This window comes from Vanessa tameamea, chromosome 10 (assembly GCF_037043105.1).
Source record: "Vanessa tameamea isolate UH-Manoa-2023 chromosome 10, ilVanTame1 primary haplotype, whole genome shotgun sequence".
Taxonomy (NCBI): domain Eukaryota; kingdom Metazoa; phylum Arthropoda; class Insecta; order Lepidoptera; family Nymphalidae; genus Vanessa; species Vanessa tameamea.
Window position 1 is genome coordinate 4,666,123 of NC_087318.1, and position 20,295 is coordinate 4,686,417.

The window sequence follows — 20,295 nt, forward strand, 5'->3', positions numbered from 1 at the left end:
AATAACCTACGTTTTGAATCGGTCAAACATGTAGAAGTTGCTCACGTCCCCCCCTCAACAACTATAAAGAGTTGATTATCTTCAAAGACCTAAACAAATTATTTTCATTGTTGAGAACATTCTCATTCAAGTCACTAAAATAAAGAGACACTAAATAAAAATCAGTTCAACCGTTTACGAGCTACGATGCCACAGACCGACACCTATGTTACGCTTTATTAATACGTTAAACTTATCGCTCTTTTAGCATCGGAAGTTAAATATAGCGCATCGCCATAAAAATCTTTTATTCTATAATTATATTTATGCAATATGTCCCTGAACAGCATTTTATAAAATAACATGACAATCGATTCACAGTATGCATTATTATTGCAATGAAAACGTATGTGTAATTAAATATTTTATAATAAGAAATTATTTTATAAAGCCAATACAAATGATCAGAACATTTATCAACAATATGACGCACAACTGCGTATTAGATAGTAGTTATACCCATTCAGAACAAATTTATTTCACTAGTTGATCTAAATCCTGCGAGTTTAATGGCGTATGACATTTTTCTTCGTCCCTTTGTTCTCTCGGTTGCGGAGTCCACTCGGGTTGGTTAGGGTTATGGTGATTCAAATAATCAGCTAGCCACAGCAAGGGCTCGGCCGGTCGCTCTTGTGCGAGTGCAGTGAGTGCGGGAGTGAGGGTCGGCGATAAGTTCTTCTGAATGTAATCGCTGATTTGCCATCGACGAAGTATCGGTCCAACGATCACTGATTATAAAATTATTTTTAAATTTAAAGGTTAAAAATACAAAAATATTAAAATTCATAAAATATCTGTAAATTTTGAAAAGAAAACAAACAAGATACGTATGATTTTAGTTCCCTTACAGACATGTTTATATGTATACATGTTTTAGGCTAAAATATACTTTTAACGAGCGACGAAGTCAAAATAAAATAAATTACAGATAATAGACCCGGGGATGATGACACAAAATACGTACCAGTATGGCGGTTCTTCAGGAGTCTAATTACGTAAAGGCAAAAAGGAAAATGATGGTCATAGCGCTCGCACCGGCGGCCCAATCGCGTGGGCGTTAATCGAACGCGTCGAATAAATAACGAGTGTCGAACGATTTGTTCCACAAAAATGCTTCTATTTACAAATAGTCGAAAAAAAAACGCGTTCGATTAACGCCCACGCGATTGGGCCGCCGGTGCGAGCGCTATGACCATCATTTTCCTTTTTGCCTTTACGTAATTAGACTCCTGAAGAACCGCCATACTGGTACAAATGACCTAGTATTTTGTGTCATCATCTCCCGGTCTATAAGTTATCAATGGATATAAAATTCTAAAGGGATAGATACTATTAGGAAAGAAAAAGTGTATTTCACGTAAAGCCTCTGCATGGTTCTCGCTACCGTGCAGCGCGTTGAAGTAGTCTCCATACTTGGTGCGCCGTCCGTAGCACGCGCGTAAACTGTCTGGCCAGTATGCTTGGGCTTCCACCACTCTTAAAAATATAATAATAGGTACAATTTTCAACTACATGCTACATGGCATGACATTCTGCTAAATGCTTATCCACCAACCCGCAAAGAATAGCATAGTGCAATAAGCTGTAAACTTCAGGAAAAGGAGACTTCTTTAAATGGAATACAAATCAAATGGAAGCGTAAAAACGTAATTTACTTTGTTGGCTTAACTAATATCAATAAAAATAAAACGATTACTATTAAAAAGTACAAATTTATCGGATATTATACTTGAGAAAGGCAATAACTATTTTATTAATAGAGTGTATTGTACCTAGCGGGTCCCATCAAAGTTCGCCATTTTTGTATACAATTTTTAGCGGCAAGTACGAGAGCGATGATTGGTCCACTGGATATGTGAGCGACGAGGTGCGGGAAGTGATGTCTGCCGTAGTGGCCTTTATACAATTCTGCGGCTTGCTCTGGAGTGAGACGTACTTCGCGTCTCTGAAAATAAGATATAACTGATGATTTTCCTGCCAACTGTTTAAAACAGAGTCTAGTAAATTATGCAGGGGATATTATTATACACAGGTCTGCACGTACAAAAGTGCACTTTCTAATATTTCCTCTAATATCTTATTCCAATTTGATGGCAATTTCATTCGAGAGGTGAAGGATTAGGCATAGGACAGGACAAACTTGACAGTTGATAAATTTAGCTCCAAGTCAGGCTGTGGCTGAGAATGACTTCACAATAAACCTAAAAAAGATATATACTACCGACACTGGTTTCGGAATCCTGGACCTGCTGTCGTACCTAAATCAACAAAGCAGTTGTTAACCTATTATTTAACTATGGGTCAAAAGCTTATTTTAACGTACTTAATAAAAGTTTAATTCGCTTTTAATTTCCGTCCAAAATATTTCGCAAAAATAACCAAGAACTAAGGCTTCGCTAGCATGTTTTTGAAATTATCAATTAACTATTCAATAATTTAATTTAGTGTTATAAGAGAACTATGACACACGTCTCATGTTACGTTACCATAAACTAAGTATATAGCATACACACGAAATATAATGACTCATTTAATATGACGATAACATCAAGTTGGGTTTAAAAATTAACTATAGATCCGTTCAGATATGACACACATTTAATTAAAACCTGGTGAAACTAATTAGCAAATTCATTATATAAAAATATTGCATGTCTCTAAGACATTGTTTAAATGATAATATGTTAATATTATCATAGCATAGTTATATTTGGCTAATAAAATACATTGTTAAAAAATAAAATATTAAAATAGATTCAATGCAATATCAAATATAAAACTATGATTTATATCCTACGTGTATATAAAAAGATTATTTTTTATCGACGTTTAAAAAAATAATTTGAATGGAATGCTATTTGCGGGAATTAATTATAGAAACACTTTAAAACTAAAAATATATATGTTATATTCATTATCTTTATGTGCATAAAATGTCTATTAAATTAAATAAAGATATTGTACGCAGCACGAGACACAATCAAGTGCTGCATTTAATTCTCCTTTGAAATATTAATTTAAAAAAAATCTAATTTTTAACATACGAAGTTGTCGTGGACAGACCCACTCGAAACGTCAATGGGAATATGTAATTAGTTTTTTTTTATGGTATCCATAGATAGCAGCAGTGACCGCCCCTAAGCTAGGGTGCTCAAGACCTAACGCAGCAACAGGGTTGTTAATGTAAGTAAGTATACGATTTACATATATTTTTTAATTATAATTTGTATCTTTATCTTTAAATTTAATAAACTAAGTACCTAATTATTTTTTATAAGTTATAAGATTTATATTATTATTTTTATTTATATATCGTATAAAAACAATATTTATTTTATTTTTATTAGAAGATATATTAAAATATCAGTATAATTTCTTCTGTCTAAAATATTAGTAATTATAGTGTTCGATAAAAATAATTGATGAGTTAAAAGTTTCCTGAAATGTCTAAATTGTTTACTATATAGCTTTGTATAATTCGCACGTGACATTGGTGAAACACTGTGCCCTCTCGGCACAAATACAAGCCAATATAGAATTATAATAAAAAGCCAAAATAATCTTTGCTAAGACTATTGAAATCACTTACATAAATTCTTCATGACATATTTATTTTGCTGATAATATACCTATATTTTTAAAAATAAAACCTTACGAGCTTGAATATTTGAAACTTCCTGAAACTTGGGAGCACATCATGAGTTATACTTTTACTTATTAAATATAAATTAAAATGTTTTAATTAGAAACAATTTTCAAAAAAATTCTTTGCTAGCCCTATACTAACAAGGGCTGGCTGTGTCGCGGAATAATGAACGCGCCCCTCGCTCTCAACTATGCTGATATATTTTGCATACCCCGCAACCCTCTCTCGCACGCGCCGCCGGCCACTACACGGACATCGTGCAACCCTTTGAGCGAAATCACGATCAATGGATTCTTCTAAAATTTTGAATAAGCCTTGACATAATTATAAAATGATTCAACAAAAAAAAACAAAATCTAGTTAATTAAAAAAGTTAATAGTTCCACATAATCTGACTAAAAAGCAACGTTATAATAACATTATAACTTAAACCCAAAGAAAGCTGTAATTTTGTTTTAGCTAAAACTTACGAATGCCCCCGACTGTCTCTAAGCACACTGGCGAAGTTGCGACCGAAAACAAATATTGTATATTATGTATAATCTAACTTTTAACTAATATCGGGCTTAATTTCATTTAAATTGATAAAAATAAAATCATATATATATATATATTGGATTAATAATTGGAATCAATAAAAGTTTGACGATATAGTAAAATTATTGTTCCTTCAATTTGATGAAAAAGCTTGTTCAGAAGATTGAAATCGTATTCGATTTAGCTTAATCGACTAATATTTACTCATGTGAAAACGCTACAAGTTGATGAACCTATGAAACAATAGGGGATCGAACTCTACAATAAAGCCATTAGAGACACACAACATTTCCATTTAATAATACAGTAATAAATGTTAACATGCAGACACAGTAAACATTTAGGTACTTCAGAAACATAATTTGTCGTTTATGAGTCATTTCATAACATCGATAAAACATTAATTCTGAAGACAAACGCAATAAACAGATGTCCAATTCATTGTGCACGTCAATGAGAACGTCTGCTTGACCTCCTTATTTAACGTAGAAAGTAATAAATTAAACTTATTGTTAGTCTATCCCAATATAATAAAATCTTAATAATATTTGATTATTGTATTTATCCATTTATTGTCTATATATTTTATAGAAACTATCTATCAATTGATATTATATTTAATTGTCAAATCAATATGTATATTTATGGCCTAATAGTATTAACTTAGGTATTATTTGAAAAAGAAAAAGTCTATTGTACTGATCTATTGGAGATGGGTGTGTCCCTAGTGGGTGACTTTCCATCGTAATAAGGTAAACACGCTTAGCTCACTCCTGGTTATTACTCGATATTAATCGCTCGCTATCAACAGGTTATGGAAATAACTATTTTTCTTACGTAAAAGCCTAAAGTTAATGGATCAAGATAAATATATTTAGTAAGTAAAATAGATACATTTTAATTTGATAAATAGATTTCTATGAAACGAAAACTTAAAATAACGCCATCGATTTTTTTAGGTCAACCTTAATAAATTTACAACGATCGAAATTAGTTCCGTTTCGATAGCGAGAATCAATTTAGCTGGTACTGAAATTCCTCACGTACACTAGTAATACAAAATTGAGCGCGCTTCGGAATTTAATAAAAAATAACACCGATAACAGTTTTGGTCATCTCTTTAAAACAATATATATAATGAACTTTTACTAACAGCTAAAATCATGAATCCATTATCACAGATTTGGTTTTCAATATCCTCCGCGTTTTCATAAGCTTCTGGCTTTATAATAGCTAATGTCCTTTCTGAGTAGGTCTGGTATTCAGCATCAGTGTCTGATGAGACAGATGACATAATGCTACCAAATATTGCTTTGTGCTTATATCAAAAGAAATAATCCTATGGTATGTTTTTTTTTTTATAGTCAACAAAATGACATTTGTCATGCTACTTTGTCAATATGAATTTAGTAAAAATTCGAATATATAAATGCTCCTTTCTTCATCCATAAAGGATTTTTTCTAGTCCATAAATTTTAATAAGTACGAGACAATCACTTAAATCTCAGTTATAAAATCATTATTCCTAATCCTTCAAATATAATTCATACAAATCAAAAGCTAAGGTATTACGTAACGACAAAGAGTTGCCGTACTTCGAAACAATATTCCATCTACATTTTCTTTCCTTTTCACTACAACATCAATATAAATTAAGACGTCATAATCAATACGGACAATCGGCAATTGCAGACGGGAAAACTGGCACGCATTTTCCGGCGCGTCCGAGCCACCCCGAAGCGCGCGTGGGGGCGGGCGCGCGGGCGGGGGTCGTAGAGACGAGGGCGCGAGGGGGGCAGGGGGGCAGGGGGCAGGGGGCGAGCCGGGAGCGCAGGGCCCAGTGCCCCCCGAACGCAGCGGCGGCGCGACGCCTCCCCGAGATCCCGCGACATGCGTTGATGTCTCCCGCCACCCGACAACCACCGCCGTATACATGGACAACTCCTGCCTCCTCGACCTCCTCATCAGGTGCTTCGCGATGACCGAGCCCGAGGACCTCAACTTCACCGCGTTCACCGACCTCTGCCGCCTCTGCTCGCTCAAGAGCGGGCCTCGCCTTCACATATTCGACAAGGAGTCGGAGCAGCGACAGATTCTATTCAAACTACGGACCTGCCTGCCGACTATGGTGAGTCTTAACATTTTCTATACCACAAAGCATTTCAACTAACCTGTTCATTCTTCAATAATGGTAGAGTTCGTTCGCAAATTAAATGTCATAGTAAACATGGTGTAAAGCGGAAGGTGCAGTGATGTAGAGACGTCGACTGCCGTAGACTCGTAGGCGCAAGCGCGCTACGCGCTACGAACATCAACATGAAATACAGTAACACTGAACACGATACCTGTTGAGCATTTGGTTAAGATATAATACATATATTTAAATTAATATAATATATTATATAACATATTTTAAATATAAGAAAAATACTAATTAAAAATCTTTTTTAAATTTCTTAATACTAAATAATTATAACCTTATTTTATTAATCGTGGCAATTAGATTTTGAGACATACCTACAAATTGTTAATATTTTCCTCGAAATAAGAGGTTTTTTTACGGATTCTTACTGACTTCAAAACATATCGGTCTGATTTTACGTTGAATGATAAGTTATTACTACTTAAATTTTTGGTTGTGTTTAATATTACATTTAGTAGACATTTTCCAATCAAAAAATTATAAAAAACGACTTTATTTTTTATAATGATTAATATTCCATATACCAAAATAAAGGAGGTCATATCCGTCCCATCGTCCTCAATACTCTAATCGAATATAAAAGTACTGATTTGTCTAATATTTTAAACTAAAATAGTATGTCGTATTTTATTAAATAATATTTTTAATGAATCATTTTTGACTGGATATTAACATTAATCATTCGAATTTGTAGAATAAATATTGCTTCTATTTATTACATAATCATTTTTTTTCGTTTATTGTCTATCGTTTATTGTCTCAAAATGTTTGGTTGTGTGTTCAATATGAAATAAAAATTATGACTAAATATTCTCCAAAAATCTTACTATTTAAATTAACTAAATATTGAAACTACAAGCTAACAAGTAATATTATTGTATGGAAACAATCTCTTTACCTTAAATATTGCTTCACATTCAATGTATGGCAAATACGATTTCCCTTTATGAGCTCCAAGAACTTGCGTACGTAACGTAAATTGATCTTTAATAACCTCGACATAAGATCTAGAATATTTTTCTGGCGTAATGTACAGGCCTCGAGAGATTACATCCAACACGTGACGCAAGCCTAATCCTCATATATCTTTGAACTATTGCCCTGTTTGTGAATGCTAAAGTGATTTTGTTTTAGGGATTAGCATCATGTAATATTCGATACTTGAGTTAAATGGAATTTAAACAGTTATGAATACAATAGCTGGTAATTCTGCTGGTAATAGTATCGTAATTGATTTTTATACAATTAGTATTAGAGTATGACTAAAACTTACGATTACAGTATTACAATTTATATTCTGGGCTAGAGAATTTTATCTCTTTCTAATAATTAGAATGAAAAAGGATAGTAGTAGTAGAAATCAGTTTAATTTTGAAACTGTGCACGACAGAATCGACGCTATTGGTTCTGTAGAATCATTGAGAGCTAATGAGTTTTAGCTTGTTTGGTATGAGTTTATGTTATATAAATAATCGAACAAAAGCATTTTTTTAGTCATTACATAACTTATTAGAAATACTAAAAAGGTAGACTAACCTTTCTTTAAGAAGAAAAGAGTTTATTATTAAATTTTATATTAAAGAGGTTCAACTGTTTTCTTTATTATTTTAAATATTCTATTACTAAGTTTGAAAGTCAGCTCTTATATAATATTACATAAACAACACTGGGATTCTCGTGATACATCATACACATATATATATATATATAAAGCAGAAATGCGAAGGAGAAAAGCTAATATCAAACATTATTGAGCTTTAATTGGTTACATTACGCTCACTTACAATACATAAGTGTATTTATTATAACACAAGTTTTGATTCATGGTTAAAAATTGTCGTATATTTTCAAGATTTATTATAAATTTATATCAATTGAAAGGTACTGTGTTATTGATTTGCAAGAAAAGAAAAAAAAATGTATATATATATAAAAAAATACGGCTACAGTTCCTGTAAGGTTGCTTTGCTTCGTCCATTGTGTATTATCCCAAGGGAAATTCGGTTTCAGTAACATACATAAAGCCCGGAACTCTTTGTTTACACTTCTTTCATATTTAAAGCATTCAATTTAAACAAAATGTTTTGTAAGTATAAATAAAAAAAAAAAAATTAAGTGTGGCTGTCTTTTGTTGTTACTAAAAATATATATTTACTATCGTAGCGACTGTATTATCGATTCGATATTGAGACGAATCGCACAAAAAAAAACAATTAACAAATATTTTATGCAAGTATGAATATAAATACTCCATTGACTGGTTATCATAATTTATAAATTATATCCATGATGATAAATGAACTTAAAGATAAAGCAAATAGCCTGTAAATATATCAATGCTATGGGCTATGGCCTCCTCTCCTTTTTGAGGAGAGAGTTTGGAGCTTAATCCACCACAATGACGGTTAGTGGATAGTGCCGGTAGATGAATACACGACATACATTTCCTCGCTATGTTATCCTTCATCGCCGAGCAGGAGATGATAAACACAGATTAGGCACATGAATATTCAGTGGTGGACTACCACCAAGCCACTAGACTTGCCCGAATTTGTACTCAGAGTCGTCGGTTAAGATGCACGTCTTTTCTGCCTCTAGCTGGGCCATCACATATTCAAATACATTTCATTTGAAATCTAATATGTGTCTATATATTTAGCAGATATCGAAGGACGACTTCCTGCCAAAGAAGATCTGCGAGCGGTGTGTGACGAGGTTAGAACAACTATATGAGTGGCGTCAGAGCTGTCTCAATACCGACTCGGTGCTGCGGAACTATGCTGAGTCTATGAGGATCGTTACTTCTACTATTAATTTTCAGGTCAGTCCACACACATACATACACATACAAACAATCGCAAACTAAATATAATTGATTGCTTAAAGAAAATAAAAATTATTAAAAAAAAAACTGAATCCAAATTTGACGTGTTAAATAAACAAATATTCTAAAAATAATATTACATAGACAAAAATTAAAATATGACTATTTTATTGTAGTAGAACCGCTTGTAAAGACTTTTTACAAGACTATAATGTATATTAAACAATTATAACATTATAATAATTAATAATTTGTACATATATGTTATGGTTGCTAAGTTTAGAGTTCAGTTTTGTGGTTAATTTGGTTAAATTGTGTGTATTGTGACGTAAAGGCCTCTGGAATTTGGATGAAATTGAAAATAAAGTTTTTAGCACATCAAGATAAAGTAATAAAGTCATATACATATTTGGATTAAACGATAGTGTTCAAAGTAAACTGTTTGTCATTCCGCTGGTGAATCCGCGACGAGTGATAATATAATGTGTGTTTGTAGGACTGAACAAAAATTATAAGCAAATATTGATAATTCTTATCAGTGATCAATCGATACAAATATGTGTAACGCCGATCAATATAAATATAATATCATATTATGATTAGATATACATCAACAGATTGTTTAATATTAAATTTTTATAGATATATTATAATTATTCCATAATTTAGAAACTACTATAAAATTCGACTAAACATAACGGATTCTGAAATAGTAATAAATCCATAATCGACGTTTATAGGTCCGGGGCACAGCTGCAACTAGCAGTTCAAACAAAAAGTTAATCGTACAAGTATCGACCCTTGATAGTTTCTATTCGGAACACAATTATACCATTTCGCAAGAATAATAAAATCATACCATATAAGTTTCAAAGGGTTTAATTTATTTAAGCGGACTTTTATTGAAACTCGAAGTCAAAATCTCTATTCAATATAGAAGCGCTACAAATGCTTATTGATTGTCAAACATCTACAACCGTGTTTGGAATGATGGAATCCGAAGGATGGAACCCGACTATAAATTTTTAGGTTGCCAACATTTGTTGAGAGTCTATCCACCTTGTTGACACTTGACACAAATAATGTACCTGCTTACTCTTTTTGTTAATTTATTACGTACCTACTTTTAACTATTTTTTATTTAATATGCCGGCTGTAAGTGTAATAACCTTGTCTGTAGTTAAATACAGTAGAATATGTTAAGCCGATTTATTAACAATAACGAAGGAAGCGAAATAGTATTGAGGTATCTTTCTCTGAAATTGATCTTTAATGATAAAGTCTGTTCCATTATTCAAACCTTCCGATACAATTTCGAAACCATGTAAAGTACTCTCGTGAGGTTGAAAATTATGGGAAAATATTGAATTTTATTTTACAGAACGTATATAATGTAACAACACGTAGCATTATCGATTTTCTTATTAGCCGCAATACATATTCAAGACTATCGATTATTAAATGTAAGTTAATTCAAATAAAATAAATGTTATAAATAAAATTCAGTAAGATCGTGGTAACTTATCATTAACAGCTATAATGCTTGCTGTGTGTCGGCACGCGCCAGGCGATGCACGTCGCGGCATAGTCGCGGCGAGCGCCCCTCTATCGATCCAGCGCGCCCGGCTCATATCGACCCAACACCCACCCACAGCCGTACACTTTAAATTCCACCTTATCTACAAGCAATAAACTCCAAAATACATCATAACAATTATCCAAAACTCTGACAAACGATTTCGAACTCAATAAAAACGTATCACGAATCCTTATCGAATGTCCCCGCTTTGTCTTACAAGACGATGAATTATCCACTCTAATATTATAGTCATAAGGTTGTCATCAAAGCTCAAAGCTACAAGTCACTTGGGTATTTGAATTGAATAATGAATACGCATGTCCGGTAACTCTTTGTTTTCGGATACGAATGTCTTTTGCACCTAAATTTAATATTTATGTATAAATCACAGTCTTTCTCCTCTAGTTTCAATTTATGCCTAGGTACATATGTTCTTTGATTTTAAAATTGTCATTAAAAAGAAACATAATAAATAGAAATGATGAAAAAGACCTTGAATGCATTACACGGCAATGCGAGGGTTGTGCAGTACACGCATAGGAAGCAAGGTCGAAGGCTGGCAGTCACCCTGCTCGGGGGACTGTTAACCCTGACCTAGCGGGGTGAAGGATATTCCTACTACGGCCTCCCGCCTCCCAGTGGGGACTGCACTACCCCTGAACATCACTGACGCTTCAACCTTCCCCACTAATGTGATGGATGATCAAAATAGGCTCACCCTACACAGCCTACTTGAATAGACAGCTGCAGTGGCCTTAAGACGTCCGAATTTCTATTACTGTACACGTCTATTATATACATATTTTATATTAATTTAAATTATTTCATTCCTAACTTCTAACACTTTCAAATCTTTATAATATTAATAATTTAAGGATTGCTACTAGAAGAAGCGTAATATTTTTTTTTTTGAAATTGAAAATTTCATTTCTATTTTAACCAATTGAAAATCGAACTAAAGCTATCGTAATGGACGGCAAAAACATGAAATGTTATTTTCTACAAATCATTGGATAAATTTAAAATATTAAGTCGACAATAACCCCTACAAAGCCCCCTGAAGAAACCCCCTTGTAAGGAATGAGAGGGAGAATCTCTACGGGTCTGCGTTACCCTTGAATTTTTATTAACATGTATACAGCCGTGGCTTGCCATTGTTGCTATGGTTACATTCTACCTAGACAAAAACAAACAATAGGTATAATTTTAACCTTTCTAGCGTTTAGACCTTAATCGAATACAGTTCGATAATAAATACACGTGCTATCTCACGTACATCATATCTTCATGTATCTTAAGCTTATCATTTATTATAAATATTTTATTTATTTTTAAACACAACTTCATTGTGAGATATCATTTATTCTGCAAATTCCAAAAATAAAAAAAGGTTTATATAAATCTTTACCAATAATGAAATAAAGGTGTTTCAAATAATAATTATATGTCATATTATGTTTATTTAATGTTTATTATATTTATTCTCCATTTAAATAAACACCGACACCCACAACCCGATATCGTAAACGGAAAATTGCAAATATAACTTAAAGTACATAAATTATAACATGGAATATGAACTAAACATATTAAATAAAATATTATAGTACAATCCACAATTGATCTAAGGAATGTATTCGCTCATATACTGAGCTCATGAAACATATCACATGAACCGGGTCTTTTTACTTTTACATGCGTTTGGTTAAATCCTAGTCTAGTTAGTAGAAGAGTACAGTCAGATATTTTTTTAATGTGTTACATATTTTGATGATCCTTAAGACGACGCGTGTACCGTGACGATAAATATCATGACATTCTCTTATGAAGCCACCGTTTTCTACTTCCTTTGTGGCGCGTGTCGCTTGTACCATATACCTTGTTCCTATGTATTATTATAATAATAAGTTTATTAATAAATAAATTTATTTATTTTTGGCAACTAAACTCTGTGTTTTTTTTCTTTATTTATACCATATGTTCATTTTTATTTGCATAAGATTAATTAAAATTAATGTCTTACTTATATAAAAATTTAAATTAAAATAGTTACTGTATAAATCATGGCGGCGTGGAATGCTGGCCAGAATGCTAACAGAATTTCCCTGATGAATCGTACTTTCGATTCTCTTAGCATAGAATGAAGCTCCTGTCACCAGTCGAGACAATATTAATATTTAAAATATATTTATCTATTACTTTTATAGGTGTATTTTATAAATGAATAGTAAAAGGCTAAAGGCCAGTTGCAGTTGCAGTTGCTTCGTCTGGAGGGACTTGGGTTTAGAATCGGGACAGGTTTACCATATAAAATGCATTGTCATTAGAACTGAACTAACATTTGAAATTTCAATTCAATAATTTGGATCAATTAAACCGAGATGGTCCATTAGTTAGAACACCAAAATCTTAACCGAAGATCGTGAGTTTAAACCTTGGCAAGATCTACTGAATTTACATGTGCCCAATTTGTGTTTACAATTTCTCATGCTCGACGGTAAAGTGTCGTTTAAAAATCAGGATATGACGGATGTAAATTTATTATTCAGTATCCACAAATCCGCATCAAAGTAGCTTGGTAGAATTAGATTCTAACTTTCTCCTCAAACGGAGTAGAAATAAAATCAAATCAAAACATACTTTATTCAATAGTGCTTTTACAAGCACTTTTGAAATCGTCATTTTACATAATTAATTATCATTATCATTTTGTAAAGATACCGGAGATTGTAGATTCTACCGAGAAGAAACCCAGTAGTAGAGGCTTTAACTCAGCAGTGGCTCCTTTACAGATTACTAATAAACTTTACTTTAAGTAAGAGTAATCAGATTTTTTTTATAAATAATAATATCAATAGATATAGCAAACAGCAGGATTTGATTTAAAAGTGAATAAAAACGTTTCAATAATTGTTACGTTATCGTACCGGAAACCGATGGTAAATTTTAAAAATGCTTTAAGACTGAAGAATTTTGTACACTTTGAGGCATATCTATAAATGTGTTTCCTAAAAGGCTAAATCAACTGACTATGTAATCGGTTTAAATTGGTGCTTAAAAATGTAATACATAAAATGAAACAACAATAATTTGTAGAATATACTAGATACACACTACTACACTACACAAAAATAAAAAAATCCGGTACTAAACTCGCTGTTAGCCGAACGTTGGTTAATAATATCAATAACAATTAATTAAACACGGAAATAAAAGTGATTTAATATTGATGAATATGATATTTTATAGCAATTATACAACTACTTGCTTAGTAGGGAGCGAATAGCTGGAGTATTTAATACTGGATGTGTTCGATTCCCTATATGGATATCTCTTTAATAATAAGGCTATATTAATCTATGTTACATAAGGAACTCTGACAACATAAAAAATTTGATTAACACACAAACCTTTTACTTCCATCATCATTTTAAATCAAGGCAAATCAGAGTTACATCACATCAAAATAAAAAAAAAATAAGGCTCATGTCGTAGACACGCAAAGGAGTCCCCTAAGTTTCAGGTGCATTCCTGAGGGAAAGTGTAATCGATCGACGTAGGCGGCAGTGCCTGCACTTAGTAAACAGATACGGGGGAGAGTGCTCGTCTTAGCCATGACTTTAACCTTGACTATAGCCTCACCACACGTTCTATTTAAACTTTATTAACACTCGCCGCTAACGTAACTAACTGAATGTGAGTTAATGTGAACTTTGTGTAATGTTTATGTGATGTATTCATAGTTTCTCTTGACATCGTAATGGATGTACTAGAATTATATATCAAAGTAAGTTTGGAAAATATTACTCATTCAAAATATATTACGAATATGTGTATACATTTGAAAAACAACTTTATGTAATTTATAGTAAAATTATTGAATTTGTGATTATATCAGAAATGTAGGAATGAATAAAGATTACTCAATAAATATTTATTATCAGATCATCAATTCTTGAAAATCGATTTATGGGAAATGACCAGTCTTCTTTTTTTTAATTTCTCTCTCATTTTGACGCTGATAGTTTACAAACAAATATTAATTTTAATAATATTTTTTATAATGTTTATAGTTTTTATGTACAATGACATAGAATTTGATTACATACACAATATCAAATAATGATTACAGTATCTGTAACAAAATCAATAAATTAAGTAAAATAATTTACATACAAATATAAAAGCAACATTTTCGATACTTATTCAAATTCGATAACACTTATTTTACCCCTGCCTCGTCCGGACCCCAGTAAACTTACCTAAAGTTTACTTTTAATCAGTGCAGAAGTGATAAGACCCCTCCGACCCTTCCGCTTATCATTGAGGGGGACATCTTCAAACAATGGAAATGCGAATTCAGATCATTGAAGTGTATATAATAATGCGGTGGAACGTAAATTTGCTGATGAGGCAAATTAAACATCGGATATCTAGCGTAGGTTTAGGTGTTCGTGTTAGAAACAATATAACTAATTTAATTTACTACATTTAAGGATGATTGTGACGTCGTCCGCACGTACTATAATATAATATAGTTAATGAAAATACTCCACTACAATAATCGGTTTGTTCAGACGAGACTCGTTTCAGCTGAATACAATACATATTGAACGATTTACATAAATACACAATAGAGACGGTGGGAAAATGTTCCGAGTTTGAAAAAATTACATATTATGTATGGTTTCTAATATGTGCTTGATGTTATTAAATAAACGATTACCTATCAAAACTATTCACATTTATACATTCCAAATATATAAAGTTAAGAATTTTACTAAAAATATTATTAGGTAACTTGATACAAATTATAAAGACGATGTTAATTTGTGTTTATCCACAATAAAATCTCTATTCTCAACTGGTAGTAGATTTATTTTTAATTTATTATATAAAGTGATGCTTCAAATGTGCTTACTCATATAAAATATGAAAGTTGTGATTTTATTAAACTTCAGGAAACACCGTTTCTATGGAAATCAAACGTCAATGTCCTTTTCCCTGTTTTTCTCGCGGTCGTTGAACCTACCCCTTACCGAATTTAGGCAATTAAGCATAGGGTGTTCATATTCATGTTACGGAATGAAAGTCGACTAAGGGGGACCGTTCTCACTTTCTGCGGGGTGAATGCACTAGGGGCCTCGGGGGTGGCCTCCCTTGCCCTCCCTCCGACCGCATCAAAGACACTCATTGAAGGCGACGGAAAGTAATGCACAGTCGGGACCAGCAATCCAAAAAACATGCCGATGAATAAAGTAAACGATGATTTTTGCAAATAACTCATATTTGGGTTTATTTAAAAGAGCTTTTCAAATTAAGGACGAATTTGGTAAAATAAGAAAATATCTTAAAAACATTACTGCATAACTTTATATATATTTTTTAAATATATTGTTTTTCTTCTATTATCTAAAAAGGATGGCACGGTCAACATGGATAAGATGACAGAAGCACAAAAAACCGCGTATTTGGAGGCACATGTAGCGGTACAACAACATATGGCTCAAGCTGCAGCTGCTGCTAGGCGCGAGCAACAACAACAACAACAACAGCAGCAGCAGCAGCAGCAACAACAACAACAGCAGCAGCAACAACAGCAGCAACAACAACAGCAGCAACAGCAACAGCAACAACAGCAGCAGCAGCAACAGCAGCAGCAGCAGCAGCAACAGCAGCAACAACAACAGCAGCAACACCATCAACAACAGCAACAGCAATCAAACAACTCCAATAACACCTCGCGACATCATCAAGAAATGCAAGTAAGTAGACAGCATGACACAGTATATTATATAATATGTAAACAAAAGATTTAGCAGACCTTTAAGATCCGCCGCATACCAAATCGTCTTTGTTAACGTTTTCCTTTTTGGTAATGTTAGGTTTGTTTCCTTTCACTGTTTACAGTTTTCTAGCTTGCTTCACAAATAATCCCTTAGTCCTCTCTAATGACACCTAGGGCTGTGATGATTATGAGTAGTGAAATTAATAATAAATACCCAGCGCAAATAATAAAGACTTAGCTAATCCAATAATATTAAAAGCGAGATTATACTAGACACAAAATATATTGGTTTGAAAACAATTGGGATATTTCTTTTAGCAGGCACAAAGCAACACGCACCCCGGCCACCCTTCTCCACCAACAGTTAGTTCAACTCAACATCACTATGCAACCATTAATTCTCCAATCAAAGTTCCGCAAGTAAGCTCCAGCACGGGTGGTCCAGATTCCACATTCACAGTTCCAGATGATGTTGGGATGGGATTTGAAGGAGGAGTGCGAGTGCTACAAAGCCTTGGAAATTGGTGAGTATATCAATATTTAAAATTATTGCTTATTTAACATATAATATACAAACAACATACTAAAACTTACTTTATAACTGTACAAAAATAAACAAAAATAATGTTTGCTTTATTAGTAGTATAAAACAACAGTACCATGAATAAATTAACTATTGAATTAAATTTAATTGAAATGTTTGTGTATAATTATACATACATGAAAATTGATTATTATATAATTTCATGATGCTATCTCAACAACATACTCGTAGTTGATATAATAAGGTATATTTAAATATCGACGATTCAAAAACGCTTCATTGTGAAGTTTACTTGAATAAAATTGATTTGATTTGATATAATTTTAACAAAATTGCTATCAATGTGAATAATTGACTGAAAACAAAAACAAATTCACCTAGCATTATAGGAATTTTTGCAGGTCGCCAGAAGTAACAAATAATATTCCTCGACCAAATTTGATTCCCTTCACGGAACCATACGCCGAAGGTGGATCAATGCATCCGGGAACACGCTTGAAAGCGCTTCAGGGTACCGCTGTAAGAAAACATCCAGCTATTAAACCGACCAGCTCAACTAACGACGGTAAATATTTTATTTGGTTATATGAGATAAGTTGCATACTTTATTAAGAATTAATTTAAATTAATATTTATCAGGAAACAAAGCATTCGAGTGTACTGTATGCGGCAAAGGTTTAGCACGTAAAGACAAGTTAACAATACATATGAGGATACATACTGGTAATTGATTAATTGTTATATGAGATAAACAAGTTTCGATACTATATAAAAGAAGAATATTATTTCAAAGCTGCGAGGTTTAAAGGTTTTACTCTTTTCTCAGGTGAAAAGCCGTACGTTTGTGAAGTTTGCAATAAAGCGTTTGCGAGAAGGGATAAACTGGTCCTGCACATGAATAAGTTAAAACATATAACGCCTTCAAACATAGCACCTTTGGGTAAACGGACTATAACTATACCTCGTACGTTATATTTTGTGTAATCATGAATAGTCACAGGTGGTAATAAAAACAAATTATCAAACTTAAATACCTCGAACATTTAAACCGGATTCAATATTTTCTTTAGATCAATAATAAAATAAAACAATTTGAATATTTTTTTGCAGCTTTAAAGTTAGACGACGTCAAGCCGAAACAAGAAGATACAAAGCCAAGTCAAGCAGAAATCGCAGCGGTAGCTCAGCAACAACAACAGCAGCAGCAGCAGCAGCAACAGCAACAACAGCAGCAACAGCAACAGCAACAACATTCCCACCAGCAGCCGATTCAGGTCTGCCAGGTACCGGGACACAACTTTACGGTAAATCCCACAAAAAATAAAGGCATGCAAAGTTATCGATGTTTATAGAATCTTTCGTTAATATTCTGTAGATATTATTTTATTCTCATCATTTTCAGCGCAATATTTTGCTCATATCATTTTTTTTTTGTTAAGCATTTATGTACTTGCTTTTCACTTTCTATATTACTTTCAACGAACTCGCAGTTATTACATATTTTTAATTCCAAAATTTACTGTAAGCTAATAAATTACATCTTATTTTACTTAATCAATGACACAGGTAGTTTCCAGTTATTATATCGGTTTTTCAAAAAATTTTCAGAATTCAAATCTAGTTCATACAAGTGCTGCAACTGCTGCAGTAGCGGCTGCTACTGCGGGCATGGTGGTATCGTGGTCTTGCGAGCTCTGCGGTCGACTCTTCGCAACAAGAGATGAATGGAGTGCACACGCCAAATCACATCTACCAGATACTAAATTACTCCAAGATAAAATGCAACAGGCCTCACAACATCAGGTTAGCAGAATTATTTCAACCCTCGTTTTAAGATGTTATGTTTTCATTGAATGAACGGAATAAATGCAATACTAATTTAACACATTGACAGTCAAAGGTCCCGTGGGACTTACACGGGGGTTTTGACTGTAAAAATGTTAAGGAAAGTTGGTTGCGTTTGATTGTGGCTACATGATTTATTGAAACTTTCAGCAGCAAGAAAAAGTCCACCTGACAAATCAAGAAAAACTACAATTACTTCACCATCACAACCAGAACCAGCAGATTTTGAATGGACACGGTATAGCTACAGCTTCAGTATCTACAGCTACTGTGGTGAATGAAGGTGGAGGCGGAGGTGCTTACTTCACACATGGGCACACACACTACGCGCCGGAGCGGCAGCACACACACGCACACCATCTGTGTCTCATGTGTCGTCAGGAGTTCGCTGGGAAAGCGGAGTTCATGTTCCATGTAAGAGGGCATTTCGAAGGTAAAGTGAGTGATATAGCAGCGGCTGACGTGTTGGCGCGTTCTCTCGTCGATAACTCGGGCCTGTGTACCTGAGCCACGCCTACGCCCCTCGGCGCATTTCAGTCAGATGTTTGCGGCAAGGGCGTCTTGCAAGACGACACCATAATGTTGAAATTTTGAGACCTAAGTGATGTTTGTGACGAGCTCGCGCACCTATTATCTTGATCAGTTTTATACGGAGTGTAGATTTTTATAAACTATTGTTGTTTTAATAAAGACGAATCCAATAATTTTTTGTTGTAAAATTATAGAATTGGTATAAATGTGTTAACATTTTTTAAAAATACTTCATGCAAGCGAGAAAGTTACAAATTTGCAGTCATTTTTATTGAAGTAATTAAAATATAAGGACTAGCGATTTATTAAATAGGACACTTATTATCCTAAAATATCAATATAATCTTAAATACAATGTTCCAATTCATATTATTTTGATGGATCATTTTTTTTAAGTTCAACGAAATATACCTAACGTAAAACAGAAAATCAAATTAATTAACAAATGGAGATTACAAATTAATTATTATTATTTCATATTTTAGTCTAGGATTTAATTCTTTCTATTTTATAAATATTTAATTTGTAAACATTTAATCCGCCATTGATTCGATTATTTTATAGGAACATTAAATTTAAAGTGTAATATAAGATATATTGTACATATATAAAAAAAAATCTTATTATTATAATGGTCCAATTTATATTTTTAAGCGTTTAAATATGAGTTTGTACATACAATATATATTGTACATAGTCGTATTGCTTGCAAATATAATTACTTAGATAATTAATCTGTATAAAACTGGCGTTACGTAT

General features: G+C 32.9%; 2 protein-coding genes across 11 annotated transcripts; one reads left to right on the forward strand and one right to left on the reverse strand.

The window, feature by feature from the left end:
• Positions 1 to 451: 451 nt before the first annotated feature.
• Positions 452 to 5,553, reverse strand: LOC113401106 (nucleoside diphosphate kinase homolog 5-like). Of its 3 annotated transcripts, none has more exons than XM_064216148.1 (4): positions 5,376 to 5,553; positions 1,812 to 1,984; positions 1,424 to 1,515; positions 452 to 767 (listed from the first exon to the last, which is right to left on the reverse strand). In XM_064216148.1, exons 1-4 carry the CDS (start codon positions 5,514 to 5,516, stop codon positions 514 to 516), a joined length of 660 nt encoding a protein of 219 aa, XP_064072218.1. In that variant the 5' UTR covers positions 5,517 to 5,553; the 3' UTR covers positions 452 to 513. The 3 variants fall into 3 exon arrangements, with proteins under 3 accessions (XP_064072218.1, XP_064072217.1, XP_026496662.1); XM_064216147.1 differs by having other exon boundaries at positions 1,397 to 1,515; XM_026640877.2 differs by having other exon boundaries at positions 1,370 to 1,515.
• Positions 5,554 to 6,071: 518 nt separating this feature from the next.
• LOC113393232 (alpha-protein kinase 1) lies at positions 6,072 to 19,964 on the forward strand. 8 transcript variants are annotated; one of them, XM_026630419.2, is made up of 10 exons: positions 6,072 to 6,350; positions 9,085 to 9,246; positions 16,249 to 16,593; positions 16,935 to 17,140; positions 17,550 to 17,725; positions 17,800 to 17,883; positions 17,987 to 18,124; positions 18,271 to 18,464; positions 18,769 to 18,963; positions 19,156 to 19,964. In XM_026630419.2, exons 1-10 carry the CDS (start codon positions 6,156 to 6,158, stop codon positions 19,510 to 19,512), a joined length of 2,052 nt encoding a protein of 683 aa, XP_026486204.1. In that variant the 5' UTR covers positions 6,072 to 6,155; the 3' UTR covers positions 19,513 to 19,964. The 8 variants fall into 8 exon arrangements, with proteins under 8 accessions (XP_026486204.1, XP_026488524.1, XP_026490015.1 ...); XM_026632739.2 differs by having other exon boundaries at positions 19,159 to 19,964; XM_026634230.2 differs by having other exon boundaries at positions 18,271 to 18,443.
• The last annotated feature ends 331 nt before the right edge of the window (positions 19,965 to 20,295 follow it).